Raw genomic sequence first — 27,933 nt, forward strand, 5'->3', positions numbered from 1 at the left:
CCGCGAGGTTCCCGGGGTGTGCGCGCTCCACTGGCCCCTGGGCAACTGATTCAGGCGCCTTTGCCCATACACGGCACAAACGCGGTGGTGTGGTGAGCTCCCTCCCTGCCCTCGGCACAGGCGAGGTCACAGCAGAGCCCCGGCCGGCTGGGGGGGCTGCTGGTGGCACTGGGGCTTGGGGGGCCCAGTGCTGGGGGGGTGTCCAGGCCAGGGTGCCGGGGTGTGGAGTGCCACAGGCTGTAAGGTGCTGGTTCCTCTGGTGTTTTCCAGTGGGGTGAAGCAGAGATGAGCTGCTCACAGAGCCATGTTGCTCTGGAGGACCCTGAGTCCTGGGAGGGGGAGCAGTAGGGGGTTCTGGGAGTGACTGAAAGGGGTGGTTTGCTGGGGTTTCAAGGGTGAGGCTCTGCCCGCCCATCCCATGGGATTGGCCCTGGGGTCCTGCAGCTCCCCCGTGCTTTGGAGCCCCTTCACTGTGCAGTGCAGACCCTGCCCACACCCCGGTGCCATCACGAAGGGCCCAGTGCTCCCCATGCAGTGTGTCCCCGGTGGGGACATGCCTTGTCCCCTGTGGGGGACCCAATGGGTGGCTGTCCCTGGGGTCTCTTATCTGCGGGCACGGGTCTGCTGGTATCCACTGCCTGCAGGGCCGGGCAGGCTATCGGGGTCCAGCAGGCCCCTTCCCCCTCCAGCAGCAGGCCCTGCCGCCCTATCTCATTAGCTCGAGATTAATGAGGCTCCTGCACTGTCTTTAACTCCTTCCTGCTCACTGGCTCCTGCCCACGGCTCCGCTGACGCTCTGCTCCATTTCTCCTGCAGGTTTGCACCGACGCCTGCTCAGCGTTGACCTGGCCGAGGATTAGGGACATCAACCACGAGTGGGGGACCCTGAGGCTGCTGCTCCCCAGAAGGTGCCAGGTCTGAGAGGGAAGGGGTGATGCACCAGACTGCAGTTGCTGCTTGCTGAGCCTGAGGAGGAGTTTCGGCAGCACTCCGATCCCGACAAGCAGCCCCCTGCCTTCGACTCCTGCTGGAGCCCTTGAGTGGAGGAGACATTGAGCAAAGGCTGGGAGGGGTCAAGGGGCACGTCCTCCTGTCCTGACCCGGCGTTGATTCCTGCCCTGACACCCCGACGACGCTGCTCTCGACCCCCTGGCAGCCCCCCCCAGGGCTGCCTCTCCCAGCGCTGTCCAGCCTTGGCCCCCAGCCCCGCTGGAGCGCGGCAGCCTGCCGGGCGCTGCCCCCCGGGCGCTGCCCCCCGGGTGCGTCGCCCCTCGCCCCCCCGGGGACCCCCCGCCCGCCGGCAGAGCCATGAAGCTGCAGGCGGTGATGGAGAACCTGCAGCGGCAGCAGCGCGCGCGGCTGCAGCAGGCGCTGGAAGCGCGGCAGCAGGAGCAGCAGCAGCAGCAGCCGCGCTCCTCGTCTCCCCCGGCGCAGCCCCCGGGGCAGCCCCCCGCCGGCGCCGCAGCCCGGGGCCGTGGGCAGGACCCGGCCCCGGCGCCCTCGGAGGAGGGAGCGGAGCCCGAGAGCGCGCACATCCAGCGGGCACAGATGGCCGCCCTGGCCGCCATGCGCGCGGCCGCCGCCGGCCTCAGCCACTCGCCCAGCCCGGGGCTCTCGGACGAGAGCCAGCCCTCTGAGGAGGAGGAGGAGGAAGAGGAGGAGCGCGGAGAGGACGAGGAAGACGGCGGGTACCAGCAGGAGATGGGCTCTGAGGAGGAGGAAGACCTGTGAGTGTACTTGGGCAGTTCTTGTGGATTTGGGGAAGGGGCAGGGACGTGGCACGGCACTGGTGGGCTTGGGCATGGCTGGCTGGGGACACCGGCCACCTTTGGGGCTGGGGAGTGGCAGGAGAGGCTGTAGGAGTGCTTGCAGGGATCCTGTGGCTTGGGGCCAGTTGTGGATTAGAGCTGTCAGGATATTCTGGAGCAGGAGCTGCTGAGAGCAGCGGCTCAGCTCTGCAGCCGTGATTCCTCGTGCTGGGCTGGCGTGGGGCGACATCTCATCTCTGCCCAGCAGCCACGTGGGGCCATGACAGAGGACCCGAGATGGTGTTAAATTATGCAGGACCCTTGGCTGCCTCCAGCCCACATCCTCCCGGGGCACTGCTGGGCCAGGAGCCATCTGGCAGAGCCCCGCTCCATGACGGAGCTGCTCTTGGGCTGCCAGGGGTCAGCTGTGCCCCACGGAGCTGCCCCTGCTGACGGGCTGCACCAGGGCTGTGTGCTGGGTGGGTGGTCCCAGCCCCACGGCTGGGCACTGCCCACAGGGCAGGCAGGAGAGAGGCGTGGACTTTTGGAACCAGTGTGGGGCAAAGCCTCTCCTTTCTCCCTGGCACCAGGAAGGGCAAGTGGGATGAAGATGACTTTGAAGAGGACCTGGTTGAGGAGGAAGAGGAAGAAGAGGAGGAGGAAGAGGAAGACTATGAGGAGGATGAAGACATGGGAGAGGAAGGGCTCAGCTCGGCAGGGGCGGTGCGGGCGGGCGCGGGATCCCTGCTGCTCCGCAAGCCCCCGGCGCCCCAGCACTACCGGGGGGAGCCTCCGCGGCTCCCGGGGGGGCAGGAGCGGCTGCCCCCTGGCCTGGGCCACACGCAGCCCCCGCCACCGGCACCCGACCACGGTGACTGGACCTACGAGGAGCAGTTCAAGCAGGTGGGTGCCCGCAGAGACACGCGTGTCCCCCCTGTGCCGCCCCTGTCCCTCTGTCCCGCTCCTGTGTGTCCGTGTGTCCTCGGGAGCGTGGGGAGACACCTCTGGTGGTGCTGCCTGTGGTAACGTTCTCCGTGGATCCAACTGCTGTTGTCACTAGGAAAGTGTGGGATTTCTCCAGAGTTTTAGTGCTGGGTTCAGCCTCAGTCCCCCTTCCCTGATCAGGTGGCTCTGAGTGGATCCTGGTGATCCTGGCGCAGGTGGACGGTGCGATGGGGTTTGCTGCAGGGACCTGGGAGGATTCTTGCTGAAAATTACGAAAAAATCACCCCAGACTTCCAAATCTCATGGGGCTCTTGGTTTTCCTCTTGTCCCCTCCATGCTATTTTCTGTGGGGACCTGGCCATCTCCCATCATTGCAGAGGTGATGTCCAGCAGAACGACTCTGGCCCCCCAGATCCTTGGTGGTGGGCAGAGCTGCTCCCCTGCTGCTGCCAAAATGCTGCTAAAGAGTGAAACTGGGGAGAAAGCACCCAGCTGCCTCCGCTGTTGCCTTCCCCAGGCTGGCAGGAGGCCGGCACGCTCCTGCTCTCCCGGCACTGGAGCTGGCTGCGTTCTGCACTGGCTAATAGAAGGAAATGTGCTGGAGCCAGGGCTCCCCAGGGGCCGCCCGGCACCTTTGATGTGTGTTTAAATACATCGGAGTTTGGGGCTGGGGGAAGGGGCGGGACCAGCAGCAGCAGATGGGACCCAGATGGAGCGACCAGGGCACGGTGGCCTTTCGGGAGGGATGCGACTGCCCCTGCCCCTTCCCCTTTGGGGGGCTGTCACATCCCTCCCAATATGGGGGAAGGGACTGCCAGGATTTGCTGGCACATCTGGATGCAGGCAGGCTCAGAACAGGGTTGATGGAGGCAGTACCATCATGCACAAGACTGTGTGTCTGTCCTGCCCGGCTGTGGGAAGGAGGGATGCTCCTGCCCCACATGTCCCTCGTGCCGCTGCACCCACGCCGCCTCCTCCTCTTGTGGTTTCTCTCTCTTGTGCTTCCTGCTGCCGGGGACTCAGGGGCTGGGACCGTGAGCTCGTAGCTGTGAAAGGGGTTTTTGATACCGCAGCTGTGGTCTTCCTGTTTGTCAGCATGTTGGTGCTGTGGACCAGGCCATAGCCCCTACCGCGTCCCCCGCCGCAGCCACAGCGCGTGGGGCCACCAGCCCGTGTCCCAGCACATCCCCTGCAGCCCAGACTGTGCCAGCAAGAGGGGCTGAGCACCCCCTCTCCCTCCATTTCACTTCCCGGGGTCAGTGGGAAGAGCCCACCAGGTCAGTTAATTGTGGAAGCAGCTGGAGGGGGTTGGAAAGCGACCGTGGGCGGAGGAGCGGAGGCGACGCGGGGCCCGGAGAGGCTTCCCCGGCACGTCAGCCCGCGCACGGCGCTTGGATCGCGGCCGCTGGACCCGGGCCAGGGGGTTGCTGGCGCGGCGCTGGCCGGGAGCTCCTCCTGGCCGCCCTCCAGCGCGTGCTGCCGGGCTCCATCCCAGCCCAGCTGGCGCGGCCTGGGAAGGAGCAGCAGGAATGTAAACAGCGAGGGCGGCGCGGGGCAGGGGATGCCGTACCCCGGTCCCTGCCCCTCGCCAGGGCGGAGGCGCCTTAGGGGGAACCCGGGCAGCCCCGGGGTGCTGGAGCACGGCTGGGTCCCTGCGTGGGTGAGCCAGTCTGGATGTGGTGCTGCGTGTGGCTGTGCCAGCGCTGTGCCTGCCTGCTGCGTGAGGAATGGGCTGCTTTGGGGTTCCTCTTTCTTTTTGTCAAAGAGCTGCACAGCACTGGCAGCACCTCTGCTCTCCCAGCAGCCCTGATGCCTTCGCAGCTCTCCAGCTCTCCCCGCAGCTGCCATTCAGGTTCAGCTCTGGTTGTGCTGGCATCGGGTCCCCCCCGGGCATCCTTGGCCTGGGGGTCTCTGTGCTCGAGGACACCGTCCTCACCGGGCAGTGCCGCCGTCCGAGCCCCCATGCCCATCTCCACACCCAAACCCCGGGTGCCCCGTGCCTGCCGGGGGCTGCCCAGGTCCCACACCGCCGGGGTTTATTGACCCATCTGGGACAGATTCCTGCGAACGAACGGCTGAGCCGTGGGGGACCGGAGGGAGGAGGGGGCCCAGTTCAAGGGAGGAGGAAGGGGAGGGCGTGAGGAAGAGTTATGGAGGTGAGGGAGGTTAGGGAGCCGGCGCGTGGCACCTCCCCGTCCCCGGGGACGGCTACTGCGCAGGCAGAGGTCAGCTCGGCCTGACCCGGGCGCTGCCGGCAGCAGAACAAAGGAGCCCCCTGCACAGTGCGGGGCTCGGGGGCAGCGGCTGCCAAGGGCACCACGGCTTCTCAGGGGGAAAAGGAACATTTTTGGGGTGGGAGGAGGCTCCCCCGGCGAAATGGCTAAAAATCCAGCGAGTTCCTGCCATTGGCAAGGAGCTGCTGGAGACAAAACTGCTCTGGGTTCTGCACCCCGGTGCTGGGGGGGACTCTGCTGCTGCCCCCGAGAGCAACCTTTCTGTTTCATTACTGCTACTCCTGCACTCCACTTACAGAAGGAGTGGGAGACCCTGGCACAGTGGCAGTGCCTGGAGCTGGAGTTCCCGGCCTCTGCCCCTTTTGGAGTTTCCTGTGCTGCTGGTGCTCCTCAGGCACCCTGGTACCCCATCCCTCATCAGGGCAGCTGGGTGGATCCATCTCCTGGTGCTGCCCCGGCTGCAGCAGCCACTGGGACACCCTTTGGGTTCTCCATTTTGGGGGCTCCCTTTGGGGTGCCCTGTTGTGGGGCCTCAGGCTGATGTTTAACCCCACGTTTCTGCTTCAGGAAGGCTTTAAGAGGCTGCAGCAGTGCCGGGGGGAGGCTGTGCTGGCCAGGGGGTGCCAGTGGGGTGCCAGTGCTTTGGGGGGGTGGGAGGTTTCTTACACTGTCCCAACCAGGGCGTTTGAGCAGCGTCGGTGGCACATGGGGGCGAAAACCTCAGCCCTTATCTCGCGCAGCGCACCCCAGATATGGAGTTTCAAAGTGCAGCAGTTGGGGGAAAAATAAACCGAAGGCAGCTCGGTAATCTCAGCGGGGCCACGGGGTGGGGGGGATGATTCTGGACCCCACACACCCGGACCAGCTCGTGCATGTGGCTGATGCAGCTGGGATTTTCCAGGAGGGTCTGGAAAGGCAGAGAGCCCATATCTCCTCTGAAGCCCCAGGTGCTGACTAAGGCATGGGGATCCCCTCTGAACCCCTTTCTCCCATGGACTGTTTTCCTTTCCAAAACCCAAAGCCAACTGGGGGTGTGCAGCCGGAGTGGGGGCCCCATGGCCTCTTAACAAGGGTGGGAGGGTCCATTTACTTTCTTTAAAATATTGATTAGAGCTTTATTGCATTAGCCAGCTGAGCGGATGAGCCTCCCCCAGGGAGGGTGAGGGGGCCCCTGTGCAGAGAAGGGGGACCTGACCGTTGTCACACAGCCGGGGGCCACTGTCCCCCACCCCGGAGAGGGTTGGCTCCCAGATAACGGGGAGTGCCCTGGGGGCCAGGGGCCCCCGGCCGGGCACTGCTGTGCCGGGGAGGTGATTGCAGTGCCTGGCCGGGCCAGTGGCAGATAACGGGGGCGAGGAGGGGACCCAAGCAGGACAGGGCTCTGGGGGCAGTGAGGGTGTTGCTGGTGGACCTCTCCCAGGAAAAGAGCTGTGTCCGCCCTCCACTCTGGCACAGTCATTGCCCCTCTCGCTCTGCACCACGGCCCAACCTGCCAAAGGGTGCTCCCAGCCGGGGATCCAGCCCAGTAATTGGCTCATAGTGCTCAGGGAGCATTCCCGGAGCTGTAATCCTACCAGATCCCTGGCCGGAGGTCAGGGACTTCTCGGCGAGAGCGGCTTAGCCGCCGAGTGCCTCCCCCAGCCAGACGCCTGGGTGCTCGCAGGTGCTGGTCCCAGCATTCAAGGCAACCCGTGAAACTGTTTCTCGCAACAAGACCCTGGATAATTAACGAGGTGGGGGACAGGGGACATGAGCTTCCTGCCCCTGGTACCCAGCCAGCGCCTTCACCCAGCTGGACTGGGCCCCCAACACCTCTTGTCTTGGGAGCTGGGCTGGCTCCCCCCAGCCCAGGCATCGCCTGCTCGTGTTCCCCCAGAGCCCCCTTTCCCCTGTGCCCCCACTTCCCAGAGCTGTGTTCCCCCCACACCCCGGCCCCCCGGGCTGACTCAAGGGCTGCGGAGGCGGCGGCCGCCTCCCCGCTCGGCACAGCTGAACTAACAGGGATGAGGGTTTATTTAAAAGAAAGAAAAAAAAAAGAAAAGAGTGTCACAGGGAGCGGGGCCTTTGTCAGCAGAGCCCCCAGCCCCCATCGCAGTGTTGGGCAAGGGCAGCATTGCTCCATCGCCCTATTTCTGGCCCAAACCACAGGAGAAATGGCAGCTGGTCCCAGGGCCCGGCCGGACATGCTGCAATCAGGGGCCAGGAGGAGGGGCGGTTTGGGGACAGGGGAACCCCCTGCTCTCCTCTGGGCTCACTCCTGGGGCAGCTGGATTAGGGGCTTAGGACACAGCTCCTGGCTCAGGTCCTGACCTGCTCCCTGACCCTTCCCATCGGTCACTTAATCTGCCCATGCCTGGGTCCCCGCTCCGTCCAGAGCTCGGGATAATCCACCCTGTGCTGGGGCTGCTGGAGGCCAGGGCTCACCCCTGGGGAGGGCTCCCCATGTGTCCCAAGGTGGCCCTATCAGTGTGGTGGCAACAGCCCTTTGGGAAAGAGCTTCCCTGTCTCCCCACAGCAGCTGGCTTGGGGTCTCACCTTGGTACAGGTGGCAGGGGGAGCCCCTTCAGCAAAGGCTTCACCTCCTGCCTCGGTTTCCCTACCTGCCCACAAGCCACTTTGGAGCCTCCAGCTTGGGCACCAGTGCCTGATTTTGGAGATTCCAGCACCTGGGATATGCTGTCCCATGCTGCCACGTGCTCTGGTGCCACAGTGGGATGGGGTTGGTGCTGCCCATCACCCCCCTCCCCTCGGCACTAGGAAGCCACGAGGTTTCGGTGGTGCCGGAGCAGCTCGGCAGTGATGGCTCCCGGGGCTGACAGCCCACAGCTGGCTCCTGTGGCTGCTGGATCCCTTCCAGCTCCTCCAGCAGCTCCATGGTGGGGTTCCCAGGGGTTCCGTGTGCCCTGGCCCTTCCCATGGGACACCCAGGACCTCAGCACGGTGTGGACAGAGGGCAGAGGTGTGGGACCTTGCATTTCAGGAACAGATTTGCAATTAGCCAAATCCCAGCGGGCGGTGGAAGCCCCGGTGACTCATCTGCCAGGGCTTACTGCGATCCCCTTCTAAGACGATCATTTACATATGGTGGTGGAATTTAAACCCTGTCTTGGCTTGGCTTGGAGGCCTGGGTGCCACTGCTTCCCGCTGCTGCTGCCCCCAGGTCAGGTCCTGAATGGGGGTCTTGGCCCTCCAGCCCTGGGGGGCTTCACCTTGGGGGGCTCAGGGTGCACACAGGAGGGACAGCCCAGGCAGGTGCCCCAAGGGTTTGAGCTTGGCTGCTCTGGCTCAGCCACTCCCCCCCGGGTCTGCCCAGCACTGAGAGCTGGCCGGGTGTCTCTCCTCAAACAAGCTTTCCCAACACCGCCTGACTCCACTGGATTAATATTTGCACAAGGTCCAGTGTGATAGCGAGCATGTGTCAAGGGCATGCACCGGCACGCACGCGGTGACGGCCGGGAGAGCCGCCGCTGCCGGGCTGCTCCCACTCGGGCTGGCTCCCAACTCACAGCAGGGAGAGCAGCCCCAGGACCCCGGCTCCCCCCTCCCGTGACCCCTCAGCAGCCTGTGCCACGCGTCGGCGTTCAGACACCGAACCGGTTTTGATTCCAGCCAGAGCCCGGCACGCTGCTGCCCGGCAGAAACTGCCACGGGAAACGCCACAGCAGCAGGAATCGCTTCCTCCTCTGCAGGAGGGGAACAAACAGCAGCAGCACGGCCATCCCAGGAGCTGGTGTCAGTCTGGCCCACAGCTCGCTGCTCCAGGGCGGCTCCGGAGCAGGGACACGGATCCCGGGAGCTGCCGGCTGGCCGGGCACGGTGCCTGTGCCGCGGTGGGGAGGGCAGCTGGCGGCACACGGACAATGGGGGGTCAGGGAGGTTAAATGGTGACTAATTCGTCCATTCAGCGTCCCCTCTGCCGTGTGGGGACACCCGCCGTGCCCTGACACCCGCCGTGCCCTGACACCCGCCGTGCTGGGACACCGCCCGCGTACCCCCAGGGTCACCCACGAGACAGCTGCCCCCAGCCTGGCCGGGGCACGCCCGGGGGTCTCAGGTCCCCCGGACTTCTGGGCCAATGGTGAGGGATCGGGGCTGGGTTTGTCACTGAGCCACGGGAGCACCAATGGATCTGCTGCCCTCCAGGTCCCACAGCCCGAGGAGGGGCCACCAGTGGGGACAGTCACCTGTGACCAGGCCGTGTCCCCCATAGAGGGGACAATGCTGGGAACCTGCAGGAACAATGGTGCCGACGGGAAGCTCTGGGGGCCCCCCTCCAGCTGCCCCCACGGAAGCGGCCCCCCAGCCCGGCCGTGCTCCAGCGGCAGGAATCCCGCCGGGCCGGTCAGTGGAGTCGCCCGGCCATGTGGGCGAGGCTCCCGCGAGCACCGTCCCCCATGAGCAAGGTGTTGGGGGCTTTTGGGGAGGGGGCACACGTTCCTGCCCCCAGCAGCCCCTTCCCGAGGTGGGCTGTTCCCTGGGGGGCTCGCAGAGGATTAGGGATGGGGACAGCCAGAGGTGACCTGTCCCTAAGCCAAGCGCTTTATCTGAAGAGGGATCTGCGCTGGGGTGGACACTCCCTTTGCCCTTGTCAGAGGGATCGGCCCCAGCAAACCCGGCACCCCATGCTGGGGTGGGGGGTCATGCCCAGAGAGGGGCTGCAGCCTCGGGCACCCCCAGCCCTGACTCAGCCACCGCTTTACAGGAAACCACATCCCAAGCGCCACCGAAACGCTGCAGCCTGGGGCCCTCTTAGCCCTTTGCTCTGGTTTTTACAAATTACTTTCTTTTTCTGAATAAGTGCCCTCCCCGACCCCACTGCGGGTCCTGGCGTGCTGGAGGCCGGGTGCTGTGTGCCAGCTGGGAGCAGGATGGGAAACACCCCATAAGCGTGTTTATTCTTCGTTAAGGAACTCGTTAGAGTGCACGGCTCTTCCCCAGCCCCGCGTGGCCCCTCGGCAGTCCGCGGGACAAAGGGACGCATCCCTGGGGGCTGCTGAAGGAAGGAAGGAAGAAAAGGAGAGAAGGAGCTCCCTGGCCTGTCAGCCCTGGCCCTGCTACCTGTCACAACAGGGTGGACTCTCCCTGCCACTGCTCGCTTTGTGTTTTTTCCCTAAATACAGGAATTAGGGGTTTTTCAGCCTCTGGAAGGGGGAGGCTGCCACCAGCCCCCATCCCTGCTGCAGTGGCCTTTGGGGGGGTCTGTCCCCGGTCCTGGCTCACGGCGTGCACGTCCCAAACTGGTTTCGGAGAGAAGGAGGAAAACTGAGAGTGTCGCCACTTCCTGATGATGGAAGAGAAACTTGAAAATTAATCCCCGAGGCCTGAAAACCCGGAACTGAATGGGGGAAGGGGGAAGTGTTTTTAACTTGGACACGGGCTCCTCTGTGATGCCTCGTGGGGCAGACAAGGGACAAGGGACTCCTGCCGATGGGGAGCCTGGCTCCAGCAGGACCCCCAGCATTCCCGGAGCCTTTCGAAATGGCACTTCCCCTCCCGCCCGTGATTGCCCCCTTTGCCCCAGCTCGGGAGGGGGCTGTGGGGGGTCAGACCCCCTGCACGCACCACGCCCGTGCCGAGGGCTCTCCCGCATTCCTGGCATTGCCGAGGGGCCGCCTCCCGCCTGCCCTTTGAAAGCCAACGGGTTGGGATTTTCCTGTAATCTGGTTTGAAACATTAATCCGGTCATACACACCAAACGCCGGGCCGGCATCCTGCCGGGGCGCTGGGCTGGGGTCAGGGCCACCCGCCCACCGCCTGCCTAATTCCTCCTCCACTTAATTATAGATCTGCTGGCAACGGCCATCTGGCTCCGTGTCCTCAGCCGGCCGGGGCTGGGGCCGAGGGGCTGCGCTGCGGCCAGGTGGGCCGGGCACCGTGGCCAGAGCCGGCCGTGCTGCTGGCACCGGCTGTTTGCCCTGGGCTGGGGGAGCACTGGGTGCGTGGAGCTGGATCCCCCGGCCCAGGGGGCCCTCGGGGAGGTGAGGGCCATCTCCTGCCCCCTGGGCAGGCGGGGGTCGCTGTGCCATGGCATCCCCTGGCACCGCGCTCTGCCACGGGGACCCCGCGGTAAGAGGATATTCCTGGGGCAGCTGCGTTATGGATTAAGTCGTTTCCACCTCCCTAATTACAAAACATAAATCTATTGACTCAGCGGCACAGGGCGACTTCGCCCACACCGGTACCTTTGCACCGAGCACTGAGACACTGCGAGTCCCCGTGAGGAACCGGCTTCAGAAACCGGGCTCGGGCACGGCAGGCAGGGCACGGGCACCGGGCAGGGACAAGACTCAGCACCTGCCGATTTCGGTGCAGCGGTGCCAGCAGCCGGTCTGTGCCGAGCTCAGCTGCACGCTGGGTTTCGCTGAAACGAGAACATGTTTCTGTTCCCCGATTTGCATTTTGAGCCCCACTGTCCCAGCTGTCCTGCGCTGCCGTTGGGGTTCACGGGGTGCCAGAGCTGGAGTGGCGTCAGCGCAAGGAAATCCTGCGAGGGGCTGCTGAGAGTCACTTGTCTCTGTCCCCTTCCACTTCCCTGCCTGCCTTGCCTGTGCCTGGAGGCAAGGGGGGGGCAGGGGTGGTGAGGGGGGATGGGAGGCACAAGGGTGGACAAGGCAGCTCAGCAGAAGCCGCTCCATCCCACACTGCAGTGCACACCGAGCATGTCCCAGTCATGGCTGGGCACGTCCTCGCCCCATGGCACTGCCAGCTGAGCACCCTGGGCAGCTTCCCACCGCTGGTTCTGCTGGCAGTGGCAGAGCTGAACCAGGTCTGGGGGGGAAGCCCCTCTCTGCTCTGGTGTGGCAGTGGCTGGTGAGCAGCTGCTTAGCACAGAGGAGTTGTCAAGGTCTTGCCAGTAACCGTCAGCAGCGGCTTGTGCAATGTCCTTTGCCCAGCAGCCGTGGCGGGTGTGCTGACAGAGCCGCGAGGACACGGGGCAGGAACAGGGATCCCTCTGCCCGCTGGCTCTGGGGACCCCCGTGGCTTCATCCCAGTTGGGCGGAGCTCGGTGTGGGACCACCGGGGTTGGCAGGGTGTGTAGAAGGACGGCACATGAGGCAGGCGCCTGCCATGGCCACTAATCCCCTGTCCCGGCCGGCCACGCTTTCCTCAGCTGACAGTTAATTTTCTTTCATCCTCTTAAACGTGTCCATTCCCCTCGGGACTGAGCCCGGGGGGGTTCGCAGCCCTGGGGGTCATGGCAGTGGATGAACCGGCACGTTCAGTCCTTCCCCAGGACGGCTCCACGCTCCACACCCCGTGGGATCACACCCCATGGGATCGGGTGCCGGGGAAGCCCTTTCTCTGTGCGCGGCTTTCGGAGCCACTCTAGGAAACGGGGGAGGCTGGATTGGCACCGGCCCAACGTCCCTCGGCCGGCACGAGCAGCCGGTGCAGCTCAGCCCGAAAAACCACAGCAGTGCTGCTGCACCGAGGCTTGTTCCCCACACACCACGGTCCCACACCGCACCCCCTACTGTGGTGCTGGGGTGGGAGAAGAGCTTTGAGGGTCTTGTCCGATGATGCAGATGGTGCTGGTGGCTCCTGCCCTTGCCCTGGGGGTGTGCTGGGGGCCAGCCAAGCCTGCCGAGGTTCCCAGGGGAACTGGGGGGGTTTATGGTCCCCCTGCGGCGCCCAGCCCCGCTTATCATGCGGCCCCACTGATCCCTTTGATCGGCGCCGGCGGGCGAGTCCAGCCCTGCAGGATCCGGATCCTCCCTGGGGGACGGCAGGAGGGGGGGTTTGCACCCCTCGCTTACAGCCAGGGTGATGCCCACCCACCCCCCCAGCTGCCTGCAGGTCCTGGTGCCACAGGGCCTGCCCACAGAGGGAGTGGGACATCGGTGACCTGGTGACCAGCAGCAGCCCTGTGGTGTGTGTCTGGTGCGTTACGGGGTGGGAGGGTATTTATAGCCCCCTCCCAACCCCTCGGCTCCCCTGGCAGTTGTTCAGAGTTGTCACTGAGAAAAGCAGGAGCTGTGGCGTCTGGGCAGTGCCTGCCCTCTCAGCCCCTGCTCTGACACCCTTCCTGGGGTGGGGTGGGGATTATCCACCAGCCTCCAGGCAGAGACTGTGCTGGGCTTCAGGAGAGGCCACACGGCCTGGTGTGGCATGGTGTGGCGTGGTGTGGTGTGGCGTGGCGTGGTATGGTGTGGTATGGTGTGATGTGGTGTGGTATGGTGTGGTATGGTGTGATGTGGTGTGGTATGGTGTGGTGTGGTGTGGTGTGGTGTGGTGTGGTATGGTGTGATGTGGTGTGGTGTGGTGTGGTGTGGTGTGGTATGGTGTGATGTGGTGTGGTGTGGTGTGGTGTGGTATGGTGTGATGTGGTGTGGCATGGCATGGTGTGGTGTGGTGTGGTGTGGTGTGGTCTGTTGTACCTCCGGTGTGCCAGGCACTCCAAATGGCAGATCCTGTGCCATAAATCAGGCAGGAATGTGCTGGGCTCGCGGGGTTAGGGTCCTGGCCGAAGGTGCCCCTGGCCCAGCTCTGCCTGCCCTGGCACAGGACACATCCCCACAGTGCCAGTGTGACATGAGCTCACACCATGGCACACGAGGCAGTGTCTCCCAGCCCCGGCTCTCTCTGGGCCGTGGGTGCAGAGGAGGGGCTGTGCTGAAGCGTTGCTGTGCTGAGCATGCAGTGAATGCTAAAAATAATCGGGATCAGCGTTCCTGGGAGGAGCTGGGGCCGAGCGTGGTGTTGGCAGCCTGGGAACTGCTCTGACGTTGGTTGGCACCACTGATATCTCAGCACTGGCACTCCAGGACCCAGCTCCGAGCGGGCAGGCAGGGGATGGTGGCAGCAGGGCACGGGCACAAGTCAGCGCCAGCTCCAGGAACCCCAGGGACTCCATGGTCCCGTGCAGGGACCATATGATGTCCTGAGAGCTGAAGGGCTGCAGCCACAGGGCTGCTGCAGTGAGAGCCAGGGGTCCCGGACAGGGGGCCACAAGGGCTAAGGGGGTTTCTGAGCATCTCTCTCCTCTCTGTGCAGCTGTATGAGTTGGATGGTGACCCCAGGAGGAAGGAGTTCCTGGATGACCTCTTCAGCTTCATGCAGAAGCGAGGTGAGCCCCTCCACACGCCCACCCTCCACCCCCGATGCCCCTCCCGGGGCTCATTTCCTCACCCCTTGTTACTGCCCTGGGGTCACAGCTCTGGCTGAGCTGCTGGTTAATCTTTAACCCCTCGGCACAGCGGGGGCAAACCTGCTGGGCTGGATCTGGCGCCTGCGGCCCCCCCTCACTCCTCTCCCTGCGCCCGTCGCACCCAGACCTGCGGCTCCTCCCCACAGGGTCCCCCCCCCGAAACTCCCCCGGCTGTGCCCCTCTTTTGCCTCTTCCCTGGGTTATTGCCGGGGGCAAAGCCCCTCGCTGCCACCTCGCTCTGTCTGGGAGGGGCACGGAGGGGCCGGGGTGGGAAGGGCTGAAAGCCAAGCGCGCGCCTGGTCGAGGGTCTGGTTCCTGCGTGGAAAACAGCGCTGGAAGTGCTGACGCAGGGCTGGCTCTGCCCTTTGTCAGGCAGGGCTGGGGAAGCACGTGTGCCCCTGCGGGGGGGCCAAGGTTGCCGGCTGGGTCCCCCAGGGTCCCCGTGGGCCCTGGCTGTGTCCTCCAGGGTCCCCTTGGCTGCGCCCCTGGGGTCCCCCAGGGCCCCCTCACCGCAAGGCCAGGAGGGCAGGGACCCCCAGGAGGGAGCAGGTGCTTCCAGCCCCCTCCCTGTGGCTGGAGGGACGAGCCCCCCGGCTCATGGGACCCTCATAGCAAGATCGTGCCACCCCCATTATAAATAACTCGCGTTGCTGGGTGCTGGCTCAGCCCGAGGAACCGGCTCGGCCACGACGACGGGGCTGTGGCTGGAAACTGCGAGTTTCTGTTTCCTTTGTTCATGGTTGATCTCAGCGGGGGGGCCTGGAGGGGAGGAAGGGGATGGTGGAAGGGGAGGGAGGAGCAGGAGCCCCCCCACCCCCTCTGCTGCCCCGCAGGGGTCTCGGCAGCTGCCCCTGGCTGTGGGTGATGAAGCAGCACCCCAGACCCGCTCTCTCCTCCCGCTGCTCCCCAGGGACCCCCGTGAACCGGATCCCCATCATGGCCAAGCAGGTGCTGGACCTGTACATGCTGTACACGCTGGTGACTGAGAAAGGGGGTCTGGTGGAGGTCATCAACAAGAAGCTGTGGCGGGAGATCACCAAGGGGCTGAGCCTGCCCACTTCCATCACCAGTGCGGCCTTCACCCTGCGCACCCAGTGAGCGGGGGCTCGGTGGGAGGGGAGGGGGGCAAGCCCCTGGGGGTCCCTCTGCCCTACCTGGGAGCGATGAGGAGGGAGAGAGGGAGGGAGGGAGAGGGCAGGACACGGGAAGGGGTGTCCAGCCGCTGCATCACCCCCACCAACCCAACCTGTGTCCCGTGTGGCCGCAGGTACATGAAGTACCTGTACCCCTACGAGTGTGAGAAGCGCGGGCTGAGCAACCCCAACGAGCTGCAGGCGGCCATCGACAGCAACCGGCGGGAGGGCCGGCGGCAGGGCTTCGGCGGCTCCCTCTTCGCCTACTCGCCCAGCGGCACCCACGGCCTCCTCTCCTCGCCCAAGCTGCCGGTGCCAGCGCTGGGGCTGGCATCGGCCACCAACGGCGGGGCCATCGCGCCCGGGCAGAAGATCAAGAAAGGTAATGTCTGCTGCAGAGTCCAGCTGCTGTGGGGTCCAGCCACAGGCTGAGCCCCCTCCTGGCACCAGGGATAAGGGGCAGAGTGGGGTGCGGTGGGCAGGGGGGTGATGCTCCTCTCCCTTCCATGGGCTCCAGGGCCTCAGCTCGGGGACCCTGACTCCAGTGACCCATCTCTGACCTTTGGAGGTGCCAGGCAGCCCCCACCACAGCAGGGCCCCAAACCGTTGTGCCAGGGCCAGGGACACCCCCGGGGTGGTGGCACCTGCCTGTCCCTGCGCCCCCATGCCTGACACCTGCTCCCCCTGCAGAGGAGGACTCCCCCATCCCCATCTCCATGCCCAGCCGGCTCCCGGTGTCTCTGGCCGGGCACCCCGTGGTGGCCGCGCAGGCGGCGGCGGTTCAGGTGGCAGCGGCCGCTCAGGCGGCGGCGCTGGAGCAGCTGCGGGAGAAGCTGGAGTCGGGAGAGCCCCCGGAGAAGAAGCTGGCGCTGGTGACGGACGAGCAGCAGCGGCTGATGCAGCGGGCGCTGCAGCAGAACCTCCTGGCCATGACGGCCCAGCTGCCCATGAGCATCCGCATCAACAGCCAGGGCACGCGCTCGCCAGGTCAGTGCCGGCCCCGGCCCCGGCCCCCTGCCCCGGCCGAGCCCCCGGCCCCGGCGGGCTCCGTAACCCGGCTCTCCCCGGCAGAGAACCGCCCGGACGCCGCCACCAGCAGCAGCAACGGCACCAACAGCATCAGCATGTCGGTGGAGATCAACGGGATTGTCTACACGGGTGAGGGGCTCCCCCAGACCCCACTGCCGTGGGCGGGGGCTGCTCCGCCACCGCCGGCCCCAGCAGCCCCCACGGCCACCCCCACTCCCACTGCCCTTCACCCCGTTCCAGGGCAGCCACGGCACCCCCAGCTCAGACCCCGCTCTCTCCCCAGGTGTGCTGTTCGCCCAGACGCCCGGCCCTTCCTCCTCCTCCTCCTCCTCCTCCTCCTCTGCCTACAGCAAAGGCAACAGCGGCGGCAGCCGGAGCAGCGGCGGCAGCGGGGTGGGAAGCGGGGCTGGGAACGTGCCCCCCACCACGGCCAGCCTGGCTGTGCCCCCCAGCTCTACCTCCAACAGCGCTTCGCCTTAACGCCCCGGACCCCCCGAGCCCCGGACCCGGCCGCAGGAGGACGGGGGCTCACCGGGGTCCCGGCAGGTCTCGCGGGGGTCTCGCTCGAGGTCCTGCCGGGGTCTCAATGGGATTTCACTGGGATCTCACCAGGTTTTCACTGGGACCTCACCAAGGTCTCACTGGGGCCTCGCCCGAGGTCTTGCCAGGGTTTCTCTGGGGTCTCATCAGGGTCTCACCAGACCCTGCCCTTGTTCTCGTGTTGTTGGATTTTCCTTTTCCAGGCAGAAAAGCTTTAGCCCGGGGGGTTTTGCCGGAGCCGCCGGCTGTCCGGCTGCACCGCTCCGGGACCGTTTACCTCACTCACATCACACTTTGCACTGTACATTTATTATTATTATTATTATAATTATTATTATTTTTTAACTCGTGTTACCTCCAGACAGACGCACGGACGCCTGCTGACGCGAGCGCTAGCGAAACCCCCCGGAATTCTAAAGGATAAAAACCCGAGAATCCTAAAAAAAATTGGAAATAGGGAGATATTTTATTCATTTCCATCCTTTTCCCTCCTTTATTTTGGGAACTCCACTCTGCAGGATTTTAAGAGGTTGTTTTTGATTGTTTTGTTGTAAATAGCTTCTATTTTATTCTCTAAACAAAAAAAGAATCAAACTTTTAACATGCAAATGATATATATTAGTCTTCATCAGGGAAAATGGGAGCTTGGAAAAACATTGGAATCTCCTTTCTCCTCTCGTTATCGGTGGTTGGGTCCAGCTCTGCTCCTTCCCCCACCGGTAAATCCTAATTTTTTTTTCCTTCCCCCGCATAAAACTACTGTTCAAAGCCACTTTGGGCTTATTTCCTCCAAAAATAAGCAGGATCCAGAGGATGGGATGCTCAGGGCTGCGGGACGCTCCAGAGGTCGCGGAGGACCCGAAGGACCCGAGGATTTATTTTGAGCCTCACAATCTCATTTTTTACCGTCCCCCCCCCAAAATTCACCCACATCTGCGTGAGACACAATCCGACCCGATACCGAAACCCCCGCCCCCCTCGGTATCTCCATTCTCAGGTTCCCACCTGGAGCACAGGGTTTTCCCCCTTCCCCAGGTGCCCGGGGGGGTCCGGGCTGGTGGGACCCCCCTGCTTTATTTTTAATTTCACTCGGGGAAGTGGCGATCTCAGGGGATTTGGGGTTTTTCCAGCTGGTTTTGTTGTTTTCGGCCTTTTTTTCCGTGCTGGAATCCCCTTGGTGGCTCCGTGGGGGGTCTTGGTGGCTCCAAGGACCCTTTAGGGAGGTCTGGGGGGGTCCGTCCAGCTCCTGCTGCTGTTGAGGTCCAGCCCAGCTCCCCGCAAGGAGAAATTCCAAGGGGGAATTTTCATGCCCAGGGCGGGCTTAGATTTTCTTAGTGATTTTTTGCATTGTACAGTCACTATTTTGGGTTGTTTTGGGGTTTTTTTTAATTATTTTCCCTCTCCCCCTTTTCCTCCCCCCCCCTTTATTCTTGTTTTTGAGAGCGGGTGACTTTCCACTTTATTTTTCTTTTTGCATATCGATTTAAAAATAATGAAAAAAAAGCCTAAATCAGTTTCTTTGAGGGGGGGGGGTTGGAAAGAAAATTAGACTAAAGAAGCGGCCCCAGCTGCAGCCGCCCCCTCCCCCAGCGTTGCGTATCTTAACTCAGGTAAAAAAGGAAAATGAGAAAAGATAAAAAAACCACAAAAGACAAAAAAAAAAAGAAAAAATAATAAAAAAAATAAACCACATTCTACCTCTGAGCGCGGCGGCCTCGGGCACACCCGGGCCCCGGTGAAAGATTTCAGTTTTGCAAAACATTCAGGTATTGAGACTTTTTGATTATTATTAAAAAAAAAAATAAAAAATTTAAAAAAAAAAGAGAAAATAAAGTAAAAACACTGAAAGTTTACATTTTATAATAACATTATTATACAGATTGTATTTAAACGTCAGAATATTTAAGACAATTGTAACCCTGTAAAGTGAAGAAATATTAAAAAAAAAAAAAAAAAAAAAAAAAAAAAGCTGTGTTGTTTGGGGATTTTGGCCGTGGGGGGAACCAGGATTACCCAGGGGTGCCCACAGGGCTGCAGGCTGTCCATAGGGTGGCCTTATGGCTGTGGGGTGTCCATGAGCCTATAGTGTGTCTACAGGGCTGTGGGGTGCTCATGGAGTTCAGACAAAGCTATGGGTGCCAACAGGGGATCCATAGGACTGTGGGGTATTCATGGGATTCCTAAAGGACTGTGGGGTGTTCATGGGCTGTGGGGTGTCCAAAGGATTACGGGGTGTCCATGGGGTCCCTACAGAACCATGGGGTGTCCGCAGGGTGCGCATAGGACTGGGGTGTCCATGGGACCTCTGTAGGGTTATGAAGTGCCCACGGGGTCCCTACAGGGTTATGGGGTGCCCTTGGGGTCCCTATAGGGTTATGAAGTGCCCACGGGGTCCCTACAGGGTTATGGGGTGCCCTTGGGGTCCCTACAGGGTTATGAAGTGCCCACGGGGTCCCTCTGGGGTCCCCACGGGGCTGCGGGTGCTCACGCGGTGCCCCTGGTCACCCATCCAGGGGCGGCCGGGGCGGACCCTGCTGAGCTTCCTGCCGCGTGCGCAGCTCCCGCCCCGTGCGGCGGCGCGGCCGTGGCGGCGCCGCTGCTGATTGGCCGGCGAGGGGCGAGGGAGGCGGCGCTCTGGGCCGCGGCCGCGCTCTCTGTGGCCCTGGCGGACCGCGAAGATGGCGGCGCCCATGGAGGTGGCGCTGGTGTCGGACGCGGCGGGGCCGCTCTGCAACTGCTCGGTCTGGGAGCTGCACTCGGGCTCGGCCCTGCCCGGGTACCGCGGCGGCAACAGCGGCCCGCGCGGGCTGGCGCTGCTGGGCGGCGAGCACCTGCTGGGGGCCCAGCTCGGCAAGAGCTACATCAACGTCTGGGAGCTCCAGAGGAAGGTACCGGCGCGGCGGGCGGGCCCGGGCGGCCTCGGCTCGGGGGGCGCCCCCGGGCACCGCGGGTCCGGTGGGGGTGTGACGGGATCCCCCTCCGTGGGGACCCCCCGGCCCTGTGGTGAGGGGCCCCTTCGTCCACAGAGCCCCCCCCTCTCCATGGTCAGCCCCTCCCTTGGCCCCTCTCTCCACAAAGACCCCTCATGGTCCCTCTCTTCATAGAGAGCCCCACTATGGTCAGACACCCTCCTAACGGCCCCTCTCTCCATGGAGACCCCCCTCTGTATGGTCAGACACCCCCCCCATGGCCCGTTTCTCCACAAAAGCACCCCCATCTCGGTGGCCAGACCCCCAGGCCCCCCCTCCCTCCTTTCCATTCTGACTCCCATCACCACAGGCAGGTGCCCCCCATCCCTCTCTCTGCAGGACCCTCCAGTGAGACCCCTGAGCCCCCACCTCGGGGGTCCTGCCTGCAGCCCCTTCCCCGCTGTGCTGAGTGCCCGCTGTGCTCTCTCTGCCCCAGGACCAGCTGCAGCAGAAGATCATCTGCCCCGGGCCCGTGACCTGCCTGACAGCCTCTCCCAACGGGCTCTACATCCTGGCAGGAGTCGCCGAGAGCATCTACCTGTGGGAGGTACGGGGTCCTGGGGGGCTCGGGGACATGCAGACCCACACCCTGGGCAGTCAGGGAGTGCCCTGTCCTTTTGGCGGTGCCCCCATCCCTCAAGTGTCCCTACATCCCCGATCCCAGGCCTCCGCAGCCTGTGGGGCAGCTCGTCAAAGCAGGAGGGGGAGAAATTCCGGGAGAGGCTTCGCTCTGCCCTTTCCTTCTTTTTCCAAGAGGCTCCCAGTGACTCAGGGGCCGGGTGTTGCTCCCTCGAGGCAGCAGCACAGGACCTGGTTTTTCTCCAGTGCTTCTCCCACATTTCAGCTGCGTGTTTCTGTGTGCCCAGGGTGTCAGCAGCCCCTGCTGTGCTCTGGTTGTTGTCCTGCTGGTTAATTACTCCTGGATTACGTGGGATTACACTGCGTTCCTGGCACACCACCGAGCAAATAAAAGCAGTAGCTTGTCCTGAGCCCAGGATTAAACCCTGGGATGCCTCACCTGGAGAGCTCCCCGTGCCAGGGGAGGTTTGAGCCTCGTGGTGTGGGCGGCTCTACCTGAACTCATCAGGGTTTGCTTGTACCAATGTGCTTGTGGCAGTGCTGGAATAAAATCCCTGACAGGAACCAGAGGTCTGAGCCCGCAGCAGTGGGAGCTGCTGCTCGTGGTGCTCCCAGCTGGGCCCTGCCCTGCCTCCCCTCACCTGCAGACGTGTTCCAGGGTATGGCACTGCGTTCCAGGGTATGGCACTGTCCCCCTGGCACGTGGGAGATGTTCATGGAAACCATGATGGAGATGGAACCAGCCCCCAGAGTCCTGGTCTTGTGCTATCTGTGAAACCCCCTGAACTGTGGTTTAGTTTGATTTTTGGGTGTAATTCAGATAACAGGAGGGAATCAACTCCATTATTTTATTTGAGGCTCACTTGCTGCTTTGTTCCCTCCACATCTGCAGTGTTGCCTTCTTACAGGAAATGCTCCAGGTCTGGGGATTCCTTGTCCACCCTGAAGCCTCCACTGGCCCGGGATCACGAGCACCCCTGGGGTGTCACACAGCCTCCTGCAGCTCTTGTAACCCTGCTGCCACCTCCTGAGGGCTTGTGGGAGGCGGGAAGAAGCCGCCAAAGTAATATGAACCTTAGGAGGGAACAGGAAATCTTTACTGCACACTTGTGTCTTAACCAGAGAAACGGCTCTGGCATCACTAGGTTCCAGAGTTAATGTGCCAGGACCTCTCCCACTGCTGTTGTGCTGCATTTCCCTGCAGTCCTGGCACATGTGGTTGTTCCAGCTGCACCTCCGTGGTGTCAGTCGCTGCCCGTGAGGTGCCAATGGGCTCCTGTGCTCAACAGAACCTCCCCTTCATCCCTGCTGCACTGAGGGCAGGGCACCACGTTATCCTGGGACATCTCAGTCCTTGGCACTCTCCATGCCTTGACACTCTCTGCCCTTCCCCTCACTGCAGGTATCCAATGGGAACCTCCTCGCCATCCTGAACCGACACTACCAGGACCTCACGTGCCTCTGCTTCACCGACGACAGCAGCCACTTCCTCTCGGGGGCCAAGGACTGCCTGGCCCTGGTGTGGAACCTCTACAAGTAAGGGGGTCAGGGGGCACAGGGAGCATCAGGGTAGGGGTGTTGGAGCGAGAGATCCCGTGTCCTGTAGGCAGGATCAGCTCTGGCCGAGCCCACGTGTCCCAGCTGGGTCTGTGCCATCCCTGGGGGCTCTTCCACGGGTGGTGTCCTCGTGGACAGGGAGGTTTTCCCTGGGGTCTCACGGGTTTCTTGGGAATATGGCTCTGACTTCTTTTCCTGGGTGACACAGAGTGGATTGTGCCCTTCCCTTGCCAGTGGCAGCCACTGTCTCTGTTCCTCTGGGATGGAGAGCTCAGCTGGGCCCTCAGCCTTAGTATCCACGTGCCGTGGCCGCCGGCAGCTCCCGTGTTCCGCTTGGTGCCTGCAGCCAGGAGAGCAGCCAGGAGAGCCAGCAGGAGCAGAGCCTGGCCCAGCTCCCCACAGGGCTGTGCCCTGGCTGACCCACGGTGCTGCCCCTCTCTGCTCTCCCCACAGCGTCCTGCAGGCAGAGCCCTCCCAGATCCCCGACCCCCGGCACGTCTGGTCCCGGCACAGCCTCCCCATCACCGACCTGTGCTGCGGCTTTGGAGGGCCCCTGGCACGGGCTGCCACCGCTTCCCTCGACCAGACAGCCAAGGTGAGGCTCATTCCAGAGGTGCCAGACCCTGCAGGGTCAAAGCCGGGCTCCACCAGGCAGCAGGAAGCTGTCCCTGTCCCCAAGCTGTCCCAAAGCTTTCTCGGGTTGCAGAGGCTGAATTTCTTGGCTGTCTCTGCAATGACTCAGAGCTGCCAGACCTGGACTCTGCTTCTCCAACACCAGCAGTTTCTCTGCACCTGCCCCCGGGCTGGGCCACTGCAGTCCCTGTTCTCCTGGGAATGTCGGGGTCAGCTCCTCTGATTCCCACTGCTGATGTCCACAGGGAGCAGAGCAGGCTGGAGCCTGTAGGGAGAGGGGTGCCCTGGGGGCAGGATGGGCACGGAGAGGGTTCAGGGCTGTTGTGGAGCTGCCTTGGAAACTTCTCTCCTGGCCACAGAGAGACTGATGCTGGGTTCTGCCCCGGTTCTGCCTTGCACTCAGTGTCCCAGACAGGAAGGGATGCCAGGGTGGGATGCCAAGGTGCCAGTGTGGGATGCCAGGGTGTCCTCCAAACCTGTCATTAACATTCCATGATTTCCTGTCCCTTCTCATGCCAGCTCTGGGAAATCTCGTCTGGGGAGCTCCTGCTTTCTGTGCTCTTTGACGTGGGGATCATGGCTGTGACTCTGGACCTCTCAGAGTACCACATGTTCTGTGGTGGCATGGATGGGTCCATCTTCCAGGTTGATCTTTGTGCTTGGGTGAGTGCGTGGGGCTGTGGGTGTGCCCTGTCACCCCGAGCCACCATCACTTCCCTGCTGGGACTAGTGTGACCTGCCAGGGCACGGGAGGGCCTGGTTCCCCTGTGTCTCCCCTGCCCCCTCCAGACACGGTGATGAACCTGCTGGCTTCAGCCTTCCTGAATTTTAACCCCTCTCCCTTCCTTCCTTCATTTCTGCAGCCAGTCCAGAGAGACCGGACCTTCCAGACAGAGCGGGAGAACGGGAAGGTCTTCAAAGGGCACAGGTGAGGGACCAGACATACCTGCCAGCCACCATCTGCCCCCATCTGCCCACCTCACCGGCTTCTGGCAGTCCTGGGGTCATCCCGAGTTTAAACATCCTCTTCCCCATTCCAGGAACCAGGTGACGTGTCTGTCTGTCTCCACGGACGGCAGCCTCCTGCTCTCGGGCTCTCACGACGAAACCGTCCGGCTGTGGGACATCCAGAGCAAGCAGTGCCTGAAGACCATGAATCACAAAGGTAGGAATGTCCTTATCTCCAGGATCCTTGCTGCCAGAGGCCACTGCTGTCTCACCTGTGCTGCCCTGGGCACTGCAGGGGTGTCTCTGCCCCGGAAGGGCAGAGGCGTTGGAGGGAGCCGTGGCTGTCTGGAGCGATGCCGTGTGTTAATAACCCCCCACCCTGTGCGCTGTCGGGAGTGAGTCATGGATTTCACCTCGTCACTGAGGTCACCCGGGATCTTCCTCCTTGTTTTCCCAGGGGAGCAGTCACCCCATACACACCCCAGCTGTGTCTGGAGGGGACGTGGCTCTGTGACCCTGCAGTGAGCACCCGTGAGCTCATGGGGCCTGAAGCGAATCCCATATGAGCAGTCGTCTGGGATTTCAGTCTGATGGCTCTCATAAACTCTGTGGAGCAGCAGTCAGGTGCCTCAGAGCAAGGGGATGTTTACCCCTCCTGTTGTTAGCTGGGTTCCTTCTCCAGTCCCTGGTGCCATCCCAGCCAGTGGGGTTGGCACCGCTGCTCTCAGGCATGGCCCAAACCCCCTGGAAGGTGGTGGCGAGGACAGCCAGACCCTGTTCCCCTGCAGTGGTTGGGCTGCTGCCTCGGGGCAGTCTCTGGAAGCCAGGCTGCCTCCAGACCCTTTCCCTCTTCCCTCTGGCTGCCAAGGACCATCCCTAATTGGGACCCACTGCAGCACCCATCCAGCCTGGCGCCACTGGCATTAGAGGGTGAAAACAGATGGAATCAGAGGAGAGTGCCTGGACTGGGCTCTTCCCAGGAGGGGTAGGACCAGGCTGACCCTGAGCTGTGGGTGCTCTGCAGTCTCTTCTGGCTCCCTCTGCTGCCTGTGGGCAGGGATTTGGCTCCCCTGGCAGCCCTGGCACCGGCACCACCCCGCTGCGCTGTGTGTGCTCTGCCAAGCCCAGGAGTAGGCTGGGAGCCCACCACCCCCAAGCAGTGTCCTGGGTCTGGGGTCCCTGCAGCCTCCCTGCATAGGGGGCTCTGCTGCCCCAGCTCGACCCTCACTCTGTGGAGCAACACTGGTGTCTGTGGGTCCTCATTCTCCCTTGGCCTGTCCGAGCAGCAGCGTGAGCCCCTGGCAAGGTCTGTCCCCACTGCCCTCCACCCTCCAGTGCATCCCACTCCCTCCCCAAGGCAGGGGTGACACGGGCTCTGCTGTGGTGACATGACAGCAGCCTCCAGCCCGGTGTCCTCGGGACAGTGTGGTCCCTCTCACACGGGTGCCGGGGGCACGCAGGGCCCGCTGCCCTCCCTCCGCTCTTGACGCTGATCAGAGGAGCTGGAGTGTGGCTTGGGGCCAGGCATGGGGGGCTGTGACACCAAGGGTGGCTTGTCCTTGGTGGAGACAGAGTGTGGGCAGGCAGGTGGGCTCTGAGAAGTTGGGCTGCTGCTCCCGGGTGATGAGCTGTGCTGGCGAGGCAGGGCTGCTCCCTGTCACCACATGGCCAGCACCACTCTGGGGGGAAGCAGGAAACCTCCACTGCCCCCAAATCCCTCCAGGCCTCTATTCCAGTCCTGTCACACGAGGTCCATCCTTGTCTCTCCAAACACAGAGTGGTAACAGTGGCCGAGCTGCTGGAGGGGGGCTGGGGGGCAGCTGTGTCTGACGGGGAGAGCTCCGGGCGTGGGGGGCAGCGGTGGGAGTTCCCAGCGAGCACGAGTTGGGAGGGGGTGGAGGGGGCTGCTGCCAGAAAGCAGCCGCCTGTGTGGGTAAATGCTGTAATTAACACGCTCATTAGCTCTGCCGATGAGAGGGGTGATGGATGTGGCAGCACAGAGCCGCGGGGTGCTGATGAACGGCGGCTCTGCGGGGGAGGCCGAGCCCCCCACTCCCTTCGGGTGGCCGGCCGGGCCCCCCGCTCCCCCAGCCCCCCCCAGGGTGCCGGGCCTGGGGTGTGGAGCCGCAGCCCCGGGCAGGAAGGCTGCTGGGGAGGGAGAGAGAGTCGTGGCCGCTGCCTGCACCAGGGTCATACTCGCTGTTCTCGGGGCTGCCCGAGGCCCCAGCCAGAGGCAAACCCGCTGGGGTCCGGCCTGACCTGTCCCCACTGTCCCGTGCCAGGTCCGGTGACAAACGCCTTCATCGTGCTGGCCCCTGCCAACATGTTCAACCCCGACGGGAAGCCCAGCGTGCCCCTGCCCAAGTTCAGCAAACACCTGCACGGCACCGAGAGCAGCGACGAGCCGGGTGCTGAGGGGGTGACGCTGCGCCTGGGGCTGCACCAGCAGGTACGGGGGCGAGGGGGCTGGGGAGGGGGGACGAACGTCGGGGAGGGGTTGTGCTGGAGCAAAGCTTCTCCTCCAGCTGGTGAAACCCGTTCCTGCTCCCTCCTGCTCCCTCCCCGTCCTGGCTGCTGCAGTCATTTGTCCTCCCAGCTGCAGAGTGGGCTGGCTCTGCTGTCCCACCACTTCCTCGGTCCTGGCATGGCCGTCCCCTGGCCACCACCTGGGGGTCCCACACCATCAGTGTCCTGTCCATTGTGACCTCTCTGACGGTGGTCCCAGAGCTGCTCCCCTCTGCCAGCGTCTGTCCCTGGGCGAGTGACAGTGACAGTCCTGTCACAGCTGATGGATGAGCTCCCTGTTGGGGAGGTGGCAGCAGGCCAGGGGGGCTGTTCACCTGGCAGAGGTGACAGCAGGATCACCCTGGGTCCCTCCCACAAGGAACCCTGCCCAGGGCCACTGGGAGAAGGTCCATGTCTGCTCTGCCAACCCCTCTGGTCTGGTCCCTGCAGGAGCCCGGGCAGAGCTACCTGGAGAAGGCAGAGAGGATGTACTCGCAGATGTACTTGACGAGGGAAAAGGTGAGAGCTGCTCCCAGGCTGGGAATTGGGCACAGACCCCTTGGGGGGTCCTTGTCAGCTGATCCAACTCGTGGGGTCTGGGGCAAGTTGGGAACTGGGGGGAAGAGCCCTGGAATCTGCCGGTGACATGAGCAGGAGGTGCTGCGGCTTGAGGAGGAGGAGGGAGAAGACTGAAGGGTTTGGGGTTTCCTGTTGTGGAGGGAGCAGCAGCCTCCACCTGCCAGAGCTGAGACACTGATGCTTGTCTGTTGTGTTTTCCTGGCGCAGAACCTGGTGGGAGACCAGGAGCACCTGACGATCCAGGTGAGCGAGCTGGAGGAGGAGGTGAGCAACCTCCGAAAAATCAACAAGGACCTCTTTAACTTCTCCGCTCGCATCATCACCAATCCAGCCAAGTGAAGAGGCTCCCCCCGCCCTCGCACCCCTCCACCTCTCCCTGCCCGCCCTCGGGCACCTGCCCAGCCGGCAGAGCACACCCGGCCCATCCCGTGACCCGGCACACGCCGCCCGCTCGGGGACACGGGGCTGAGCCCGGCACGGGGGCTGCGGGCGGGGCAGCACAGGGACCGTGTCCACCCCGACTCGGGGCCGGGGGCACTCGGGGGCACTTGGGCAGCTGCTGCGGGAGAGCTCAGGATGCAGCTCCTGCTCGTTCCCCGGCTCTTCCCCTGCCCCTTATTTTGTTTCTTTTTGTTACTTGACCCTGCAGTGCAGACAGAAAAGTGTTTTTCTCTCAATACCGTTTTGAGATTGGATTTTGGAGCCCCCCTGCCACCCGCCCTGCCCTGGGGATCACTGCCCGGCGCTGCCGGACCCCGCTCAGTGGGACCCTGCGCTCGGGACGGCGGGGGCTGAGCAGCTCCTGCTCCAGGGGTGCCCGGGGCAGGGGGGTCTGCTGAGGCAGGCGGGGGGTCCCTGGGTACCAGGGCTGAGGAGGGGGCACCCACCCTGTCCAGTGGGCAGGGCCTGGGGGAGTCCCTGGGCTCAGAGTGCGGGGGGGGGTTTTGGGGCACAGGGTCACTCTGGGGAGGGGCAGGGGGGCCAGCAAGGTGCTATTTCCAATCTCGTCAGTTGACAATTTATATATATTTGGATCCAACGACTCTGTTTTCACGGTGTTTGGGGACTCGGCCTTTTGTATTGTCACAGCATGGCAGCGGGGGTTGTGGGTTTTGTTTAGGTTTATTTTTTACATAAAAGATTTGTTTTTATAGTGAAAGATGCCCGAGTTTCTTTCTTTAACACCCCTTGGGTGGCCACAGACCTGAACCACCCATCACCATGTCCCTGGGGCTGCCTGCTGGGAGCAGGGAAGCAATTCCTCATCCCCGAGCTGCCCAGTCACCTTCACCCCAGAGGTCCCTCCTTGCCCCTGTGGGGTGTCGAGGTGTCCCGTGGCCACCCCCTGTCCCCCCACACCCTGTTCAATATACCAGACCCAAATGC

The 27,933-nt window shown here is 63.3% G+C and overlaps 2 protein-coding genes across 2 annotated transcripts; both read left to right on the plus strand.

The window, feature by feature from the left end:
- Positions 1-815: 815 nt before the first annotated feature.
- Positions 816-17,386, plus strand: ARID3A (AT-rich interaction domain 3A). Its single transcript, XM_039387260.1, has 8 exons — positions 816-1,727; positions 2,339-2,651; positions 13,922-13,994; positions 14,986-15,169; positions 15,343-15,590; positions 15,899-16,195; positions 16,280-16,366; positions 16,521-17,386. The coding sequence occupies exons 1-8, from the start codon at positions 1,309-1,311 to the stop codon at positions 16,715-16,717; spliced, it is 1,818 nt and encodes a 605-aa protein (XP_039243194.1). The 5' UTR covers positions 816-1,308; the 3' UTR covers positions 16,718-17,386.
- Positions 17,387-19,447: 2,061 nt separating this feature from the next.
- On the plus strand, positions 19,448-27,706 carry WDR18 (WD repeat domain 18). The gene is made up of 10 exons (XM_027715849.2): positions 19,448-19,665; positions 20,183-20,293; positions 21,728-21,861; positions 22,336-22,477; positions 23,035-23,178; positions 23,379-23,443; positions 23,556-23,680; positions 25,746-25,912; positions 26,419-26,487; positions 26,755-27,706. The coding sequence occupies exons 1-10, from the start codon at positions 19,456-19,458 to the stop codon at positions 26,884-26,886; spliced, it is 1,299 nt and encodes a 432-aa protein (XP_027571650.1). The 5' UTR covers positions 19,448-19,455; the 3' UTR covers positions 26,887-27,706.
- Positions 27,707-27,933: the final 227 nt, after the last annotated feature.

This window comes from Pipra filicauda, unplaced genomic scaffold, assembly GCF_003945595.2.
Source record: "Pipra filicauda isolate LSUMZ 115617 unplaced genomic scaffold, ASM394559v2 scaffold548_size709544_pilon, whole genome shotgun sequence".
Taxonomy (NCBI): domain Eukaryota; kingdom Metazoa; phylum Chordata; class Aves; order Passeriformes; family Pipridae; genus Pipra; species Pipra filicauda.

Bases quoted from the DNA above. Each gene is read 5' to 3' on its own strand.
- ARID3A (XM_039387260.1), top strand. From the start codon at position 1,309: ATGAAGCTGCAGGCGGTGATGGAGAACCTGCAGCGGCAGCAGCGCGCG. The intron at 2,652-13,921 runs GTGGGTGCCCGC...CTCTCTGTGCAG, and splicing joins ACGAGGAGCAGTTCAAGCAG to CTGTATGAGTTGGATGGTGA. The intron at 13,995-14,985 runs GTGAGCCCCTCC...GCTGCTCCCCAG, and splicing joins CAGCTTCATGCAGAAGCGAG to GGACCCCCGTGAACCGGATC.
- WDR18 (XM_027715849.2), top strand. From the start codon at position 19,456: ATGGCGGCGCCCATGGAGGTGGCGCTGGTGTCGGACGCGGCGGGGCCG. The intron at 23,179-23,378 runs GTGAGTGCGTGG...TCATTTCTGCAG, and splicing joins AGGTTGATCTTTGTGCTTGG to CCAGTCCAGAGAGACCGGAC. The intron at 23,444-23,555 runs GTGAGGGACCAG...TCCCCATTCCAG, and splicing joins AAGGTCTTCAAAGGGCACAG to GAACCAGGTGACGTGTCTGT.